At 44.3% G+C, this 18,375-nt stretch overlaps 1 protein-coding gene across 1 annotated transcript in view; it reads left to right on the top strand.

Annotated features, from left to right (window-relative positions):
- SLC25A26 (solute carrier family 25 (S-adenosylmethionine carrier), member 26) overlaps nt 1–16,411 on the top strand; it is an 82,891-nt gene extending 66,480 nt beyond the window's left edge. The window contains exons 7-10 of the mRNA XM_009996907.1: nt 1,456–1,525; nt 9,593–9,657; nt 11,083–11,156; nt 15,938–16,411. Coding sequence (XP_009995209.1) covers nt 1,456–1,525; nt 9,593–9,657; nt 11,083–11,156; nt 15,938–16,034 — 306 coding nt within the window. The 3' untranslated portion in view covers nt 16,035–16,411. The remainder of the gene's footprint in view (nt 1–1,455; nt 1,526–9,592; nt 9,658–11,082; nt 11,157–15,937) is intronic.
- Nucleotides 16,412–18,375: the final 1,964 nt, after the last annotated feature.

Here is an 18,375-nt window from a genome sequence, read left to right as displayed (position 1 = left end):
AGCTGCAAGAAAACTGTGTGTCCAAAGAGTATAAATTATTCCAGAAAAGCATCTTATGGGTTTGAAGGATTATGAATCCCCATTATTTATTTATGAGATGAAAATCAGTTTCTGCTGTGGGTGACAGCAGAATAGAAGCCTATACTGAAAACACCAGGAAAAGAACGGCTAGCATTAAAGAGTCTGAAATTCTCTTAGTGCTTTCATACAGCAGAGCTGCAGCTATTTAGCTGTGGCAGGGTACCAAACAACATTGGTGGCTGGCCATTGTTGTTTGAACAGTTTGATTTTGAAAACATTCAACTGAAATATAACCACCAGCCAAGCTGGAAGAAGCGAGTCACAAGAACAGTGTGTGAAATGAAGAGTCAGCAAATGAGGTAAATTAGTTTTTTCACCCCAGTGGAAAGTGGCTGTATTGCAGACCAGGAGCCCAAGAACAATATCTCAGCCTAGCACAGCTATCAGAGTGCTTTTCAGAAAATGTTATGGTATAGAAGTAATACAGCTTTAAAAAGATGAGATAGTACCACAGCTATAAAATAAAATTACTGATTTCTCTGTGACAGGCCTCATAGAGCCATCCCTTTTTGCTCAGCACTGATCCTCACATAATAAATGAGAAACCTCTCCTCCAGAGAACTTCCAATCTGGGACAGGGGGGATGGAGCAGAGTGGAGAGAACAAAGTGACCATAGCTGGCACAATAGAAACCATTCCAGCACTCACTGGCCTTTGTTGCTGATACTGATCAGACTCATCAAACTGTTTGTCTTGATTCTTTTTTAGAAGGCTAGTGACTTTAAATGTGCATGTGCAAATGATGTTGTGAGTTAATGGATTGGAGCATGGTGTGTGGGAGCAGTGGAGAGGAGAAGGGTGTGTGGTCCCAGGTGACACCAAGTGAAAAACAGACACACCTCTTTTGGGGTATAATGGGAGTGATAAGAGTAATTTCTTAAACGTGAAGGTTTTTTGGAAGTGTGAAAGGAGGGGTTGGTTTAACAAATGAAAGGAGGGCAAACAGGCCTTTTCTCTCATTGTGCTGTGACTGTTGGTCATAAATGGAGTGTTTGGTACATCTGAGCAGAACTGATACTGGTTCATGCATGCTGCCTCCCTGCTCAGTGTTTTGCTTTGCACTGGTTTATCTGCCAAAAAGAAAATATATTCACAAAATATTTGCAAAGTTGCATGGCCACAGGCTTAAATACATACATATGAAATCCCTGAAAGCAATTTGCTTCAAGCCCTCCTCTGTTCCAGACATCTTTCTCACTCCATCTGCTTGTTCAAATACACAAGTTCCTTGGGAAAAATCACTTATTACATCACTGAAAAATGCCACAAAAATAGCTTTTCACTTAAGTTCCCATCCTCGGAGTTAACTCACATGGGGATCAGATAGATTCAAAGATTTAATAACTTTTTATTTTCCTTTCTCTTTAAACACAGGATCTCTGGTCATGGAAGCAGAGTCACGTGGTGGATTCTTGGCAGTCAGCAGTCTGTGGAGCTTTTGCAGGTGCAAAGGATTATATGTTATACTGTGAAAGGCTAAAGAAGAAAGGGAAAAATGTGCAAATCTATTAAGTATAGCAGAACAACATTCCTTTGTAATTCAAGTTTGTTTAGAAGAAAACGGATCCAGTTGTTTGGAAATAGGAGAGACAGCAAAGGAAAGAGAAGGAAAAAAAAAAAGACTCAGAGTGTCTGTTTGAAAGACAACCAATTTGTTTTTGACAAATTTCTGTTATTTAAAAACCAGGGGCCTGTCAGTCAGGCTTTGCGATTATTTCAAAGTTGGTTTGTAAAATCCTCATCCAGGAGAAACTTTGCTTGGATGGGGGTTTGTGCAGCTGTCTGCTCTGAGCACTTCCCCAGGGGTTGAAGTGATTGCAGCGAGAGGCCATGATTCACCATTCATGTGACAGCTCTGACAGCCATGTAGATTAACTAGAGTCAGGAGAGCAGAGGCCAGCACTGCATAGCCCTGAGGCAAAAGCCTTCTGCAACAAGGAAAAAAAAAGAGAATGAAACATCTGGGCAATCTCCAGACACTAGGTCAAGAATAAAGAGTGGCAGAATACAATACTTGCACTATTTATTACCAAACAAGCCAGAAGTTAATTGAATTCTTCAGTAGGCGTCTTACTTGATTTTAGCCTACTGTAGTTGTTTAAAAAAAAAAAAAAAAAAAAAAGAGAGAGAAAAAATCATTTAATGACTCATCAGTATAGCTGACAAGTTTTAAGGGAGGAGAGACTCAACTGTCTTAATAGAAAAAACAGATGAGTAGTTAAGAGATGGATAGCCAGAAGTTTTCCCCAAGGAGCTAAAATACATGTTGAGATTCCAAACCAGTAACAGAATATGTGGAAAAAAATATATCCTGTTTAAAGAGAAATTATAGCATTTCTTGAAATAGAGATTATCAAAAGCAAAGCTTGTTCTTTGATGACTTACAAAATCAGAGCCATTACATTGTATATAATTTTTAAAAAATAACCTCTGTTAGGGGAATTGAAGTATTAATAGCAGCAGAATTCCAGCAGAGCCTAAGGCTTTGTTTTGATGGGTGCAGTAACTGCACAACTGGGAGAGGGGGCGTGGCTGTAACTGCACAGTTTGGTAGATTGGGCACCTGAGCTGGGAAGGAATGGTTTAGGTAGAATTTGATTCCATTTTGTGGCAGAGGGGATATTTTAGATGATCTCTTGTGGTCTTGTCCAGCTGTATTTTCTATGTTTATGTGATGGGAAGGGAGTTTTATTCTGCTTGAAATTCTCTTTATTGTTGGATTTAACACTGACCATCAAACCAGTGCAAATAACATCAGAGCAATTGAAGGAAATGGTTCATTTTTGTTTTAAAACAGAACAAGCTATGGGACTGAAAATGCTTTTGAATGCCATCTGTACGTCTGCAGGTGTGATATGGGTTCATTAATTTAGCTCTGATTTCTTTACAGTCAGATTGATACAAAAACTGTGCTTGGGCATGTTCAGAGAGCTGGAAAGGTTATCTGATTTACCCAAGGCCTTGTGGAGTAATTTCCTGAAGTCCAATTTGGTGCCTCAATTGGAAATCTAGCCCAGTGCCTCCACTTCCTTCTCTGTATCTTCTGATTCTAATGAGTTGTGCTTGGACTTGGTACTGTTTGATGGATGTTCAGTAGTGTCTGCTCACTCTTGGGCAAAAAATAACAGTAGAAGCAGCTTGCAGAAGCACAATTGTGCATGAGTGTGTAGATGGCCTTTGGCAGATGCTGACAAGACCTAACACTTTGTTCTGGAGGAGGCATCAGGTCACAGAGACTTCCAGGTCCATGGTGGTGGTAGGTGAGACAGTTCAGCTTCACTGCCTTCAGAGGCTGTATTGCCCAAGCACAAATCCTTTCAGAGCTGGAGTTTTGTAGATCCCATTTTTGTAGATGTTGTGATTGGTGATAAGTACTCTGTGGGTTATCCTTCCAGCTTCACTTCCTCCAGCCTGGTTTTCCTTCTCTGTTCATTTACCTGTTCTTTCCTTTTTGCCAGCTGTTTTTTAAACTTCCTTTCTCATGTGTCCTTTGAGGACCTGCTTCAAAATGCATGAGGTTGAACTCTTGGGATCAGAACCTTCCCTTTCTGTCTCTGTTGCCTCCTCTGCAGACATGTAACAGGCATGGCTCTGTATTGATCTAGTAATCCATTCTGTTTCACTGAAAATATTTAGCTTTTTTGATGAATGGAGGCAATGGAAAAATAATTTCCTGCTTTCTGAAGAAAGTATTCCATGACTAAAAATTATTAACTACCTACATATAGCTGCAAACAAAGGAAGAAAAAACAGACCAAACTCTTGATCCCTTTTCTTTCCGCCCCAAAACAAAAAAATCGAAACCCCACCAACGTGTGTGAATAAGCTTAGATGTATGTGTGCATCCAGGTGCTTTAAATTCATCATGTTATAAACCATATAAGGAGAAGATTATATAAAAAACAACCTTTAAAGACAGATGCTATCAAGTGCCACCATAGTAGTAGTGGGTTGGTGAAATCACACAGATATGCTTTTCTCCTGTGTTCTTTGCTTGAGTTCAATGCTTTCTAAATATATGTTAGAGGTCTTGAGGGGCAGGGTAATAAGCTGAAACAAACTGAAAGAGAAGTCCTGTTTGGCTTCCCTTTAAGGCACACACATATGTGTGTCTCTGTGTGTTGGTTAGTTCCTAGTTAAATCACAATTGATTATTTGGCAAAGACAGAACAAAGAGCAACAATATATTCAGTTCCATCCCCAGTGCCTGTGAAACGGCAGCGATTTCAGCCAAAGTGCTGTGAGGGGCCTGACTCTCCCTTGTTGAGTGCACATGTGTAAGATGTATGTTTGCAATCCAGAGGCTTTTTATAGAACCATAATAGGCATGAGCATAAATATTGGAAATCTGGAATCCTCTTTGACTCATCTGTTAATAATTTAATCCCTGGAGGCCTTGTCCAGCTTTATCATAATCTCTGGTGTCTTAACTAGAGGAGATGTTTGGAGCAGTCAGGGAGTGAGAGAAGGTGATGTCTGAGCAGCCAGCATGGAGGAACCCAAGGGCAGAGCTACATGGTATTTTAAATCTAAGGTTGTGTTTGAACCAAACCTTGCCTCATGTCTGAGTTGTTTGGACACCAGCCCAGATTTGGGCATAGGCTTTGTCAGGCTGGAGGCTGAGGAGGGAAGCATGTCCCCATGCTGTAGGCAGACCAGGTGTAATTGTGGTTGTACTCCATGCTTGGGCTACCTGGCTGGACCACCACACCCTAGCCCTGCATTGTACCTGGGCAGGCTGTCCCAGAAGGCTTCTGGGTCAGTTTTGTGTGTCCTCCATGGAAGTGGGCTGGTGGCAAGGAAGTCCTGCCATCGAGTATTAGCTGTTGGGAAAACAAATCACTGCCCTAGAGCTGCAAGGCAATCTTCAGCTTGTCAAAGAATCTGACTGTCCATTTAATGCCATTGAAAATTGCCTCAGTTAAAGATGCCTTCTTTCTCCCTACCATAACAAAGGTGTGGCTTAACATTAATAATTAATGCTATGTGGTGACAAAGTCACTGAGAATGGAGGTGCAAGTCTAGTGAATAATAAAGCACTAACAAGAGCTTTTTGCACATTAACAGGGAATAGTTCCCATCACTTTTCTTTTGATCTAATCAGCTCTGACAAGGTTCCATGTTTTGTCTAAAAGCCTCTGTAACTCTGTAGCTTTGAATAAATTTTTGAGTCATTCTCAGAATTTTCCTGCAGTGTCTATTTGGACCATGCTTCTTACCCTGAACTGGTTAAATCACTGGAGGAGCAGTGCTTTGCCTCTTGGTGTTCTTGCTGAAATCTGAAGAGGTTCTTGGGTCACTTTTCACTACCATTGGCAGGTGTTGTTCTCACAGTGATAAAGGTCCAGAATAATAAACTTCCTCTTAAAAAAATTACCATCATATCAATAACATAAAAGTTTGAATAAGAGCTGATTGAAGAGTTCCGAAAAAGATTGAGAACTTGAAAATCTATCAGTATAAGAGGATGTGTGGTTTAGTGTTAGACCTGTGCAACTCAGTTTTTCAACCCAAATTTGGGATTCAATCCTGAATCAGCCTTGGGTAACCTTCAGATGTTAGTACAGAAAACAGTAATGAAGACAGGCCATTAATACAGTTCAACTTGGATGATTTTTTTTGGGCAGTGGGCTAATTCAATCAAGGACATTAGTCAAGCATAAGTTTGTGTCTCCTGAAATGAGCTTGACCTACTGAACTAGATTGAAAGTGCCAGATGACAGAAACACAGAAAGAGGAGAAGCCCCTGTGATGGCCAGAAGGGTTTCTTGGACTGTTTAGTAAGCATGAGATGTTGAAATAGTACAGAAAAGAAAGATAGTACAGAAATAGTACATAAAAGAAAGACTTCAAGAACTTGTCTTCTTTCATAGGATCTTACTTGAGGAGTGTGTCAACTCATGAAACATTTTCCTGTAGCAGCAGCAGCAGCAAATTCTGCAGGGAGCCCACCTTACTGCAAGTGCTAGGGTTATGTGTTGTTCTCAGGCAAAGTGTTTAATTCTTTTCTGATGCTTCTCAATTTTTATTTGCATATGGCAGCTAAAAAGGGTAGTAAACACCAGCAGGAACCTAGGGGAATATCTTAAGTCTTCAAGACTTTTTATTCTTACTGCCAAATAAAGGTAAATCATTATGTGCAGATATCTGTCACTAGCACTTCTGTCAATAACTGGTCACTAGGAAAGTGTGAGTAGCAGAGAGATTTCCAGTTTAACACCCTGAGGTTGGTAAAGTTTAGCTGCTCAGCTGATGTGTGAATATACAGTGTCCATTGTAACTCCGTGGGTGACAGGTGGTGAATTTTCCACTACTGCCTGAAGTTTTATTTTGACTATAGAGGAGCTTGTCACTCTGCTGGAAGTATTAGCAAGCCAAGAGCCTTCTCCCATGTGAAAATCCATCTTTATGCCTACTTACTGAGCCCAAGTCATCACCAGATCCTTCTAGGGCAAGGGAGAAAGGAGCCTTCTCCAGTAGTCAGTTGGTGAGTCTGTCTGGACACAGGCAGTCTGCAAAGATGCCTTTTTGTCTGTCAGCTCTGCAGAGAATCCAGAAGGATTAGGAATGTCTGGGCATTTCTTGCCAACCTGATACTTTGATACCTGTTTTTCCTGGTTGCTGACTAGTTGAGCAGACTCCAGCCTTCTGTGGCAGCTCTTGAAGAACTCAGTGACAGGAGGAATAGACTAAAGAAGTGACTTAAAGATATGTGAGGCCTTGCTGTGAAGTAGACAGTGCAGTGCACAGCCCTCCTGTTTCAAATGAGTAGACTGGCTGCACTGGTTTCTATCTGCTGTATTAATCTGACGATTGGAAACAGTCATGTTTCAAGTTGCTTCATCCAGCTAGAGTGGGTGGGACAGAGCAGTACCTTGCTAGTGCTGTAGCCTGTTCTTGGGTACCTGTGTACTAACGTTTAGGAGGTTACTCTAAAGTTACACTGGATGTTTAGCGTTAAGACTGGAGCCAAGTTAATTTCATCAGACTCACTGCCTTCAGTAAAGTGCAGTTCCCAACAAATGCTAGCTTTAATCTTGTGTTTTGTCAAGCATATAGAAACTTGCATTTAATTTAGCTGCTATCCTGCTGTTTGTTGTGCTTATGAAGCATTTTATTGTTGCTGTTGTCATTTTAAATTAACTGGTAAATCTGTACCAAATACTTCCCAGTGATGGAAAAAAAACAACATTGAAATGTTGATAACAAAAATATCTGAAAGATCCAGATGTTAGCTGGGGAAAAAATGAAAAACAATCAGCCTTGATTAAACTTCTCAGATAAGAATTTGGGAACATCGTGTCAGGATAAATGTTTTTTTCTAATTAGCCAAGATTGAAGCTTCTGCCAATAAGAAACTCTTAGGAACGAATGCATAAAATATTACTGGGATTGGATAAGGGAAATAAGTTAGACTGAGTAAAGTGTTACTGTCAACTCTATAGCTGAGTAATGCACTGAGATTTTTTTGCTTGACACAGGCCTGAGCGCCGTGTGGTTCACTGTTTAATTTTATCTTGGTCTGTGAGCAAAGGAAGGACTTCTGCATCCAAACTTGTAAAGCCACTATTTTCCATGGAGATTATTTTTACTGTTCTAAAAATACGTCACTGACATGAGTACCAGGGTTTCTATCCAGATCATTCTCTCAAAGCCTTTGGGTCACTTACTCAAAAACTGGCTCACAATAAAGAGATTTTTGACCTTAAGGAAGGTCCAAGAGTGGCCTGGATTTTAGTTTAACTTGCTCATAGTTTCTGCTTTGGCTTCTTCAATACAACCCCTTTTTCTGCTTTTTAGTGAGGTGTCAGTGTTAGATAGAAAGCTTCCAGCAGAGCGGGCCGGATGGGCCGACCTTGTGCGAGCAGAAACTGCTGCTGAAGCACAGAAGTGCTGGGTTGTTCAGTACCTTGGCTTGGCTGCTGCTCCTGTTTGAGATCCAGGGGAACACACATGTGCTTTACAGTATCTCCTGAAATATCATGGGACGTTCCTTGATTAACTGTCAGAAGTCAGCGTAGGGATGCCAGCTGGCCCAGCCTCCTTTCTGACATAAAGCAGGGTTTTAATATGTTAAAGCTAAGGTAGTTGAGACAGAGAGTTGCAGGTAGAAAGATGAGCAAGAGGGGAAGATAGATTTTTTTTTTTCATTCCTATACAGGTTTTAGAGGAAATGCTTTCCCCCTCTCCGATCCTAAGAAAAGAAGGATCAATTTTTATACATGCCATAAAACTTGGAGCAGAAAATAGATTATTTTTAGCTTAATCCCTGGATACTTTGTAGGCTTCAGTCTTTGGAGTCACTTTGTTCCCCGCTGTAGCAAATACAGAATTTATACAAGCTTCAGAGAAAAAAACAGGAGGAAGAAGAAAGAGAGATTTCAGAACAGGTCTCTCTCTTTTTCCTCACTCTGTCTTCCTCTTTTTTTTCTTCATTTACTGCTGGACTGCTCCTGCATTTTAAAAGCTTCCATCACTTTGGCTGTTCCTCAGCATGAATTACTTGCTTGAAATATTGTGAACCAAGGAAGGAGAAAGAGATTAGAGTTAATTTTAGGATGGGGAAATAAGGCAAAGGGAATGAGATCCTGGGAGAAAAATCAGCAAAGCCGATTCCCTAGATAGCATAAGGGACCAGGCTGTGTAGCCACAGGGTTAAAATATGGAGACAAAGACATGTTTGTGGGTGAGACATGCAGATGGATAAGCTGAACATGTCTGGCTTTCAGGAGGAAAGCCACAGCTGAGTTGGCTGCTCCAGGTGAAGGAAATTAACTCCAAGGGTGAAGTCTGGGAGTTATTAGAGCAAATAAAGGGAAGATGGCACTTGTGGCAGCAGACTTCTGACAATTTTGAAAAAGCCTTGGTCACCTTCACATTGTTGTTATCCAGAACGGACTGATTTCGTTTGCTGGAGATGAGCTCCATCCCAAACACTGGCTTGTCTTTTTTCCTTGAAACAGAATTTCAGGTCTAACAATTGAAGTCCAGACCCAGTCATATGTATCTCATGGATACCTTTGCCCTTGAAGCATGTGTGTTTCAGATGCAGAGCATATTTCTTTCTTCACAGCATTTGAATGGTCAGACTTTAATTCTCAAGGCAGAGCACATCGTGTGACAAGCTTATTTTCCAGTCTCTGCAAATGAGTGAGGAGGTTCCTCCTTTCAGACTTATTTATAGGTGTTGGAAATGGAATCCATTATCTTTATGACCTTCATATGTTCATGTATGTACAGTGTCCAAAACAAGAGGACAATAATCTCAATCGACATGTTTGGATTTACAGTTAACTAGCATAGGGCTGTTTTCCTTAAGTCTCAACCCACAGGAATAAAACAGTCAGTGTACAGACCCTCAACAAACGTACTTGGACTCTGATGTGAGGAAACATGCTGTAGGCATTAATAATGGAGCAGTGTTGACCACAGCCATGGGAATTATAGGCAGTGTGGCATTCATATTCAACCAACAATGTCTCAGTTGTATTTGGTATTTTAATTTGCTCAGGTGGATTTGCAGCTGCAGTCACCACACCTCTCGATGTAGCGAAGACGAGAATTATGTTGGCAAAGGTAAGAGCGAAGTGGCCAAGAGACACGCAGGTGAACAGCTTGGGTAGTTCCAGAGTTCCTGCATGGTCGTTACAGAATGAAACCCAGCATCTATTACTAATGATCCTACTCTTGTCTTCCAAGGCAGGATTAGATATGAAGAGGTACTGCATGCAGAACTAATAAAATGGTTGTGTTCCTTTCATTATATTGCTCTTATGGTCCTTTCCCAGAGGAGCTGAGAAGGACCTGTGCTTGTGCTAGACTTCCACAGCCTCACACAGGGTCTTTAGGAGAAAACCCTCAAAGTCAGTTGCTCAAAGTTAAATTTTCTATCAGGGCTATTCCTCTGGCTTTTTTTAGTAATGATTGGGCTTGAACGTGTGTGTGTGTGTTTTCTGAGAAGAGCTCAGCACTGTATTTTCTGTCCTAATTTTTTAAGGTGTAGAGATTATGGTGTCCTACATTTGCCAGCCAGGGCAGAAGGAAGAAGATCAGTAAGTTTAGTAAATAGTTAAATTGCTAGTAAGTCTAGTGTTCTTGTCATCATCTTGCTGACCCCAGAGCAGAGCTAAGCAGCCACATAGCTCAAAGTCCTTGGCCTTTCCCTATCCTGAAAAGAGCTCTTGTTTTGGCAAAGGTCAGGCATCCTGGAGTTTCTGTGAATGGCTTTTATCCCATTGCTCATGTCCCTCAGTGCAGGGATGTTTGTTGATGATGTGCAGCTCCTCAGCTGAGTCACAAACATCAGCACTCACCATGCTGCTCTGTTGTGTATCATTGCTGCAGGTTGTCCCTGCTGCAGCTTCTTTGCCTTCGCATAGTGTGGGTGATAAAACTGTAAGAACTGGGTTTCATTTCTGTCTTTCTGCCATGCTGAGCAACCAGGTCAGCATTGGTAAGGGAATGATGGTGCTGTGGGATGTTCTGAGACCATTCAGACAGCAGCTTTATATTAGTTATCTCTCACTAACTAAATCACATATGTAATTTAATTGTCTGTAGTCTTGCTGTTTGTCCTCTTGTTTTGCTCTCAAGACAATTTTCACATGCAGTATGCTATTAATGTGTTTTTTTTTAAGTAAATCTCAAGTAAATCCTGTTGCAGTGAGCAGCAATGTCACTTGGTGCTTTGAGAGTGTGTTTTTATTAAATTCTTGCTCCAATGTCATTTGCTGGATGTAGGGCTGAGTGTATTGCAGAAGGGACTGGATACCCAGTTCTGAACTAACCAGATGTGACCTTGGAGTGATCATTTTGTTCTTCTGTGCTTCTGTTTTCTTTTCTGCCCTTTATTTCTGGAGACAAGGAACCTTTGCCTGGGATAAGAAGGTCGTGAGGATGTCTGTAATTGCTGTGAAGTAGCACTAACCAGGGATAGGGAGCTCAGTAAATAAATAAGTCCCTTGGCCAACAATTTCCAATATCTGTGTCTCTGTGGTGCAGGCTGGTTCCAGCAACGCTAGCGGGAATGTTCTGGCTGCCCTCTGTGGCATTTGGAGGACACAAGGCCTGCCAGGGTAAGGACATGCTCTGTTTATATGGGGTGCTGGGAGTGGATAGGGTGGTCTGCTTACATTTAAATTCTGTCATACTGAAAAGACTTTTAATTACTGTAGGCAGGGCCAGGGAACAGCTCTTGGGTAGCTAGGAACAAGAAGGTCCCTCCAGTGAGGTCTAGTGGGCTTTAGCACTGGCTGTGAGTGCTGACCAGGGAAGAGCACAGAAATGGGGCATTACTGGGGATTTACCTATGGTTTGACCTCTAAGCTTAGTTTCAGACTTTGGAAGCAAGGGCTTCCCATCAGGCTTTGTGTTCAGCGGACTTTTCTCCATGGATGTGTGCATTTGTGTTTTGTATCCACTTCAGCTTTGGGTATGCACTTTGCCTTGTGGCAGTGAGTGCCACGGATTGATCTTGAGGTGTGCAAATCACCCTCCTGAGACATCAGGGAAGACCAATATAGGAGCCACATCACTATGGACACTATTTTCCTTCTCCTGGCAATTTCCTACTGATTGGAAAATGCCAGCAAGGTCTCATCTGTTTTTTATGTTCACTGTTCTTAGAATGAAGCCTGATGGGAGGACGTGATACCAGTGTGGTGGTGGCAGTAGGGACAAGCCAGAGCAGAGGGAAGGGAGCTGAGTGCTTCCTGACTTGTCCTTTCAGCCATCAACATATGCCCACTTGGATTTCTCTGCTGAGGCACTTGTTGCAAAAATATTTTATTGAGGCAAGCTTGAGTGCAAGGAGTTAAATGTGAGCAGCAGCAGAGCTCTCTGGTTGCTTCCTCCTGTGAGTGGAGTGTAGACACATTCTGGGCTTTCTGCTGACAGGTCAGAGAAGTCTGGAGTGCTGTTGATCCAGTCTCTTTGAATGTCTCACTTTACCCATTCCTGAAACAGAGAATTGCTCTTCTAGCCTTGAAGCAGTGTTATAAACAAAAAGTCCTCTGCCAGCATTTATAGAACATTTTTTATAAATGGGTTTATAAATCATTATGGATTTTTACAGACACCTATTTCATTTATGCCACCTTGCCCTCTTTGAGTGCATGATTCATACCAGTTATTGGCCACCTGTGGTGAATATATGTCTTAAACAAATCCTCCAATCCATGAGGTTCAGCCTTTGGTTGGGCTTCCACCTGCCCTTGGCTGGGATGGGAGACTGAGGTTTTTTGGAAGCTTTATTTGGGGCTTTTCACTGTAATTTCTCATAGGTTTTTAATCCACTTGTGATGTGGCCAATACTTTCAGGGTGCTGTTTTAACACTTGTGAACTGTTGCTCGAAGCAGCATGCACATCACAGCTTTGCGGGAGACAGTTTTCTCTTAACATCTGATCTCTGCTCACACAACTAATAAAAGTTCAGTCCTCTTTCTACACATGTGGGAAATAATTCAAAACAAATTGCAGGAAGTTCCTGAACACCAATTCCAGGAAGATGTCCAGCTGTGCCCCCCAGCAGTACTCAGAGATGGGTTGTCTCAGTTTTGCTCTTTGAGATGATGAGGTGACCTGGCAGTGGATGAGTTTTGGGTCCTATGGGGCTTGATAGACTTTAGGGTATGTTTTGAAAGGGACTGGGAGAAGTGAGGCCATGTCTGCTGCTAATGGAAGTTGAGCTCTGAAGGGTGTGAAGAGGCACAGATTTTGGCTGGGGAAACGTCCCCCTTCCCCCAGCCAACAGCAGAAAATGAAAATGTATATTTGTGTTCTTTTCAGGGTATTTCAGCAGTGCCCTTTCCTAAATAACCCAAAATTAAACTGCCTAAAGATAGTACCCGTGGACTAGGACCAAGGGAACACAATTCAGTTGAAATCAAAACAATAAGTGATCTGGAGAAAAAGTAACATGTGAAGGAGGCCAAGCTGCGTCAGCTGTGAGGAAAAGGAAGAAAGTCTTGGGAAAAATAAATGCAGAGGTTGCCATGTCTGCTGCCAATTATAAATCTATTAATCAAAAACAATAAAAATGTCGGGCTTTTTTTGGCCAGTTGTAACATTAAATGATTTATGGCTCCTCTAATAAATCTCATAGTTGAAGATGAGGAATTCTGAGGGCAGAAAGACGCTTTGCTTATTGCCACCTTATTAAAACCAGAGCACTGGGCTCAGCTTCCTGGTCTGCACCTAGTAAATCCCCTTGTTTCATGCCAAGAAATTTCACATCCCTTTTTGTCTGGGAAGAGCCAGTCCTGCAGCAAGGAGGTAGGATAGAGACCGGGTGAGTGGATCCCTTTTCTCTCTTGCCAGTGGGGTAGAGGAGCCATTCCCATGAGAGCAGGTTTCTTCTTGTCCAGCTGCTTTTTGTGCAAGGAAGTGGTGGTGTTTGAAAGCTGTGGGTGGAGCTTCACAACTCATTGGTGAGAAAGATGAGTTGATAGATCTGGTGAGGTGGCTTGTCCCTGTTAGTGTGTAGCTGGCAGTTTGCACCAGGCATCCGGTTCCTCAGATGACCTCCCAGGTTAGGGTGGGCATGGCATAGGGGGCACTAGACACTGCTTTCTGAAGCCTGATTGTGCCAGTGAGAGTGGTGGAAGGAGCCCCTGTGCCTTGGGCTTGCTGCTTCACAAAACATGAGCTGCCTGCAGGAGTGAGCTCAATGTGAAGCTGTAGCCAGATAAATCGATGGCTTTTCTTAGCATGGCCACGTCTTTGATCTGGAACATAATATGGAGGTTTTGTGGCTGAGCACTCTGGGCCTTTTTCAGCATTGGCCCCTCTCTGCTGTGTCCAGGCACTGCAGTGCCTTTTCTAAAGGGTAACTTCAGGTGTCCTGGTTGGTCTCTGTTGAGAAGGAACTTGCTTTGCATTGCCAAATTGTTGCCCAAACATAGGATGAGGTGTATTGTTAGGCTGGGAACTCTGCAATGAAGAGCTGCACCCCGGAGTATGTGGACGTGATCAGAGACGACACAGAGTGTGTTTCACACCAGCAACCAGGCCTTGCCCTGGGGTTTAAACATGATTCCCAGCTTTGTGACTTCTGCCAGGCTGTTCCTTGCAGGGCTGGGGAGAGCGGGATGTGTCGTTCCCTGAAAGCCTGTTTGGTCTGTATCAGTCCCTGACACACTGTGCCTTGGCTGCAGCTGTTGGTGATGGAAAGGCAGGGGTGAAGCCCTCCAGACCTTTGGTGTTGGATCTGACCAGTAACTGGGAGAGTTGCTGAAACAAAAGGGAAGACCCAGGCAGGGAGGGAGGAGAAGCAGGGTGCTGGGTGAAATCTGTACAGATAGGAAATATAAATAGCCAGCAGACCTGTGCCCAGTGGGGTGGTTTCTAAGGGGGCCAGCAGAAAAAAACCCAATTGATCTCATTTGCTGATGGGAGTAGATGTGGCCCAGGGAGGACCAGTCTGGACCAGTCCTACACCAGAGTTCAATTTTCCAGATTTGGGGCAGTCCCAGAGCTCTTCAGCTCTGCCCTTCTCTGTAAATGAGCCTATGGGGGAAGTGTGGGTCAAAGGTGGGAAAAGGAAACTGGGGGGAGCAGGGCTAAGATTCTTGGAAGTGATGGTTGGTAATAGAGGTTGCCAGGGGTGCAGCTTCTGGGTAACTTAGTTATCTACCACTGTTTGTGTAATAGCCGTGTCTCGAGTGGGCTGTTATGTAGCTGAGTAACTGCCACTGCTCCTGTAATGAGGGCTGCTTCATTTGGCAGGAGAAGGATGGTGCATTTTGAGAGGGATGCTGCACAGTAGGATTTACCCTATCAGCACTCTGTCCGTACATGCCTTGTACAAATTACTCTGTTTTAAAGCTGTCATTATGGTAATAGACCCAATTGCTGTCTAGTAAAGCCATAAAATGTTTCCATCTGCCTGTGTGCTCCAGGCTCCTTAGCAAAGCTCATTACAACGAAAACCAGTTACTGCAGCCAGAGGTTTCCCCAGCACAGCGTGAGTGGCTGGGCAAGGGCAGGGAGCAGAGAGCTCCTGAGGAGCCCTGGGAGTGCCTGCATCTCCTGCGCAGCCAGGCTGCACTGGGAATTACCGTGGATATGTAGTAAGGACTGTGCAGCTTTCAGCGTTCTGGCTGGAAAGCTGAGGACAGCAGTGTCCCCACAGAGCTCAGCCAGAGCCTGTTGCGAAGGGCGCCTGCCATGCAGGTGATAGATCAGTGGGGAGATGCCAGACAGTGTCGAGCCTGATGTTTAATCATTGCTTGCAATGAAGGAAGCCTGTAATCCTCTGGGAGGAGGGTACATTGGCCTTGCCTGAGATTGTTAAACCTGGTGTGAGCTTAGATGCCTTGAGCATCTGGCTTTGCACAAGTTTTCTGTTAACTTCCAAAAACTATTAGGATCAGACACCTCAAAATCATGGCAACTGAAGGTGTAGCTGTTCCTGCTCCCTCCCTGTTGCTCCCTGTTGGATGTTAATGGGAATTAGCCACTGGGGTGAGCAGGGCTGTCTGTGGGGGGGTGTCCCTGTGAGCGGGGTGTGTGGCAGAGAGAGTGGGTCCCTCTGCTGAGACAGGATAGGGGTGTGGTTGAGGGTGGGAGGCTTTGCATCTGTCTGGAGTCGTTCATGGGGATATGTCTGACCTCCTCTTTCCACAAGGTGGCCCATAGCCTCCTGCACCTTTGCTTCTGCACCTGAGTGTGAGGAGGGGTTAAAAATCATAAGGCTTGGGAGTACTGTTAGGGAAGCCCAGGCAGGTTCCTTTGGTGAGCAGTGGGATGGGGTCTAAGAAACCAGCAAGAGAGAGTTATTCCTGGCTTTGTATTCCAAAGCCCCTGCACCATCCACTCTCCATTCATCCTCTGAAGCTGCCTTTCCTTTGCTTTCAGCTTATTTGCAGGTGTTGTCCCACGGATGGCAGCCATCAGCCTGGGAGGCTTCATCTTCCTTGGGACATACGAGAAGACTCACCAGCTGCTGCTCTGACCCAGCTGGGCTGGTTCTGTTGGTGGCCACCGAAGAGCTTCAGAAGCTGCTGAGCTGGAAGAGGATTCTGCCCAGGAATGCAGCCTTCCTCCTGCCACCTCTCGCCGTGCCCGAGCAGCTGCTCAGCCCTCTGAGCGCCGCTTTCACTGTTGAAGAAAAGTAAATCCTCCAATAATCCAATTTCCCAAACATGAAATTTTCCTGCATGGAAAGTGAGTGAGGTCATTGTGAGAGTCGTGCCAAAAAAGTCATGTTTGGGGGGTAAACAGCTAATTACAGTGGCTGAGAAAGGCGTTATTGGAACTCCTGCGGGGGAAATGTTTTCTAAACCTCCAGATTGTGGGCTGAGAGGGGAGGCTGAAATAAAGCAAGTTTTCATAATCCACTGGCACCTGCCTCATAACACAGGGAGGGTTTTTCTGGACGGGGAAGGGGCCGATAGAGTTACAGCCTGCTGCCCTCCAGCAGCACTGCAAATATTCCAGGTTAGGAGAGCTCTTTGTAAAAGACAATAATCCATTTGTTTCTGATTTGAGCTGTATTTGTGAAAGTTTATATTCCTGTTTATACCTACAGGTGCTCAGCAAGCATTCCTGTGTGGTAGCCAGTGCAGCTTTATTAATTAGACTCATATTTCTCCAGTAAAAGCATGGGTTTGTATTACTTTACAGCTGTGCTTGTGCAAAGATATGCAGCTTTGCCTTCTTTTGGTCTTCCTCCCTCAGCAGCTGAAGGAGCAGGAGGTTGGAAATGCTGAAGCCCAGGAGGGAGGCGAAGCAGGGAGAGCACAAGTTCTCTTGTGATGGACAGATGGATCCGAGGGCTCTCAGGGGGCTGCTGGCAGGCAGAGCAGACCTCTGCTCTTGATCTCTCAGGAGAAAGAAGTTGCAGTGGCCAGAATGGTGCAGGGAAGAGCTTGGTGAAAAGGCCTTATTGAAATTACTCAGATTTATGACCAGAGTCTGGGCTAGGGGGCCCCAAGTTTACAGCAACAACTTGGCTAAGTGGTGCTTGAAAATGTTTGGATGTGGAAGGTGTTTGTGTGGGGACACCTGGGCAGGCACAGCTGAGCTGCTGTGGTGTCTTCAGCACGCACCTAACAGACCCTCCTGGGGCTGCACCAGCACGGGGGGGTAAGAGGGGCTGGATCAGGCAGTGGCAGCTCACACTTGTGGGCGCTTGGAGGCTTAGGGGCTCCTTGCACGTGGGGGTGAGGAGGTGGGTGCTGGCTGCCATGGGCAATGTTTGGGGTGAGTAGGGGGGGGCTATTCCCTGGGAGCAGGGACTCGATGCACTGAGTGCCTGGGGTCAGGCTTGAGCGGGGCAGCAGGGCTGGCACAGCCACAGCAGCACCCAGGCCTTTGGCTTCAACCTGGCGGCCCCGCTTGGTCTGTGCCTCCTGTGCCAGGGCACCACAACACTTCTGCACTGCCTGAAGTCACACCTGTGACGACGTGCTTCCCTGGGGTGCTGGAATTCAACTTGGAGGTGGTTGTTCTCTTTAGGAAGGCAGAGAGGAAAAGGGAGGCTGGGCCCAGGGACAACTGCCAAACCAGGTTAGTGCATGAATGGGAAGGGGGGGCATGTGCAAGGCCTGAGCCCCTGCCCGGAGCTCAAGCTCACACAGATGGGCCTTTACAAAGGCTGGGGGTTAATTACACTATTGCCAAGACATAGTAACAAGACTGGGTTTTTGAGGCCAAAATTTAGAAAATAATTGACAAACAAATAAAACATACAGAACAAAGGACATAATTCTTAAAAATAATCTTCAATTAAAATGGGGAATTTCAGCCAAGTCCCAAAGTGGCTGGTTAATTCCACCTGTTTCCAGAGCACAGTGTAGCAGGGCTTCCTGCCACTCTTAAGGTTGTTTGTTTTATGAAGTTATATATAGAGCAGACCCAATTTTAGGGGTTTGGGGAGAGGGGGAGGTGTTAAGATTTATTACCCTGTCTCAAAAGCTAACATATTTTCTATTAAAGCTCTATAAACATGATGAGAGAGTTGGCACTGTAGTTGGTGGGTCCAAATGCTGCATTTTTGTTACTTAATATTTGCATTATCAGTTCTTGTCATCACTGCATTTTAAAAAAAATTTATTTTAAAAAACCAAACTTGAATAACCAAATCAAGTAGTAAAATTGTTTTAGCAATCCTAAAGGGGGTGGAGAGCTAGACCCCCAAGTGCTTCCTTCCTCCTCCCATGTGCTGATGGATGGGCTCTGCACCCCAGACCCACCGCGGGAAGGACTCGGTCTCCTGGGAATGGCACCAGGCAAGTGAGAGCCCGGGCAGGCAGCCAGGGCTGTTCTGAACACTGATTTGTCTAATCCTGCTG

Source organism: Chaetura pelagica, unplaced genomic scaffold (assembly GCF_000747805.2).
Source record: "Chaetura pelagica isolate M959 unplaced genomic scaffold, ChaPel_1.0 scaffold24, whole genome shotgun sequence".
NCBI lineage: Eukaryota > Metazoa > Chordata > Aves > Apodiformes > Apodidae > Chaetura > Chaetura pelagica.
The sequence above is the reverse complement of the archived record's forward strand: the minus strand, read 5'-3'. Positions and strand labels throughout refer to the sequence as shown.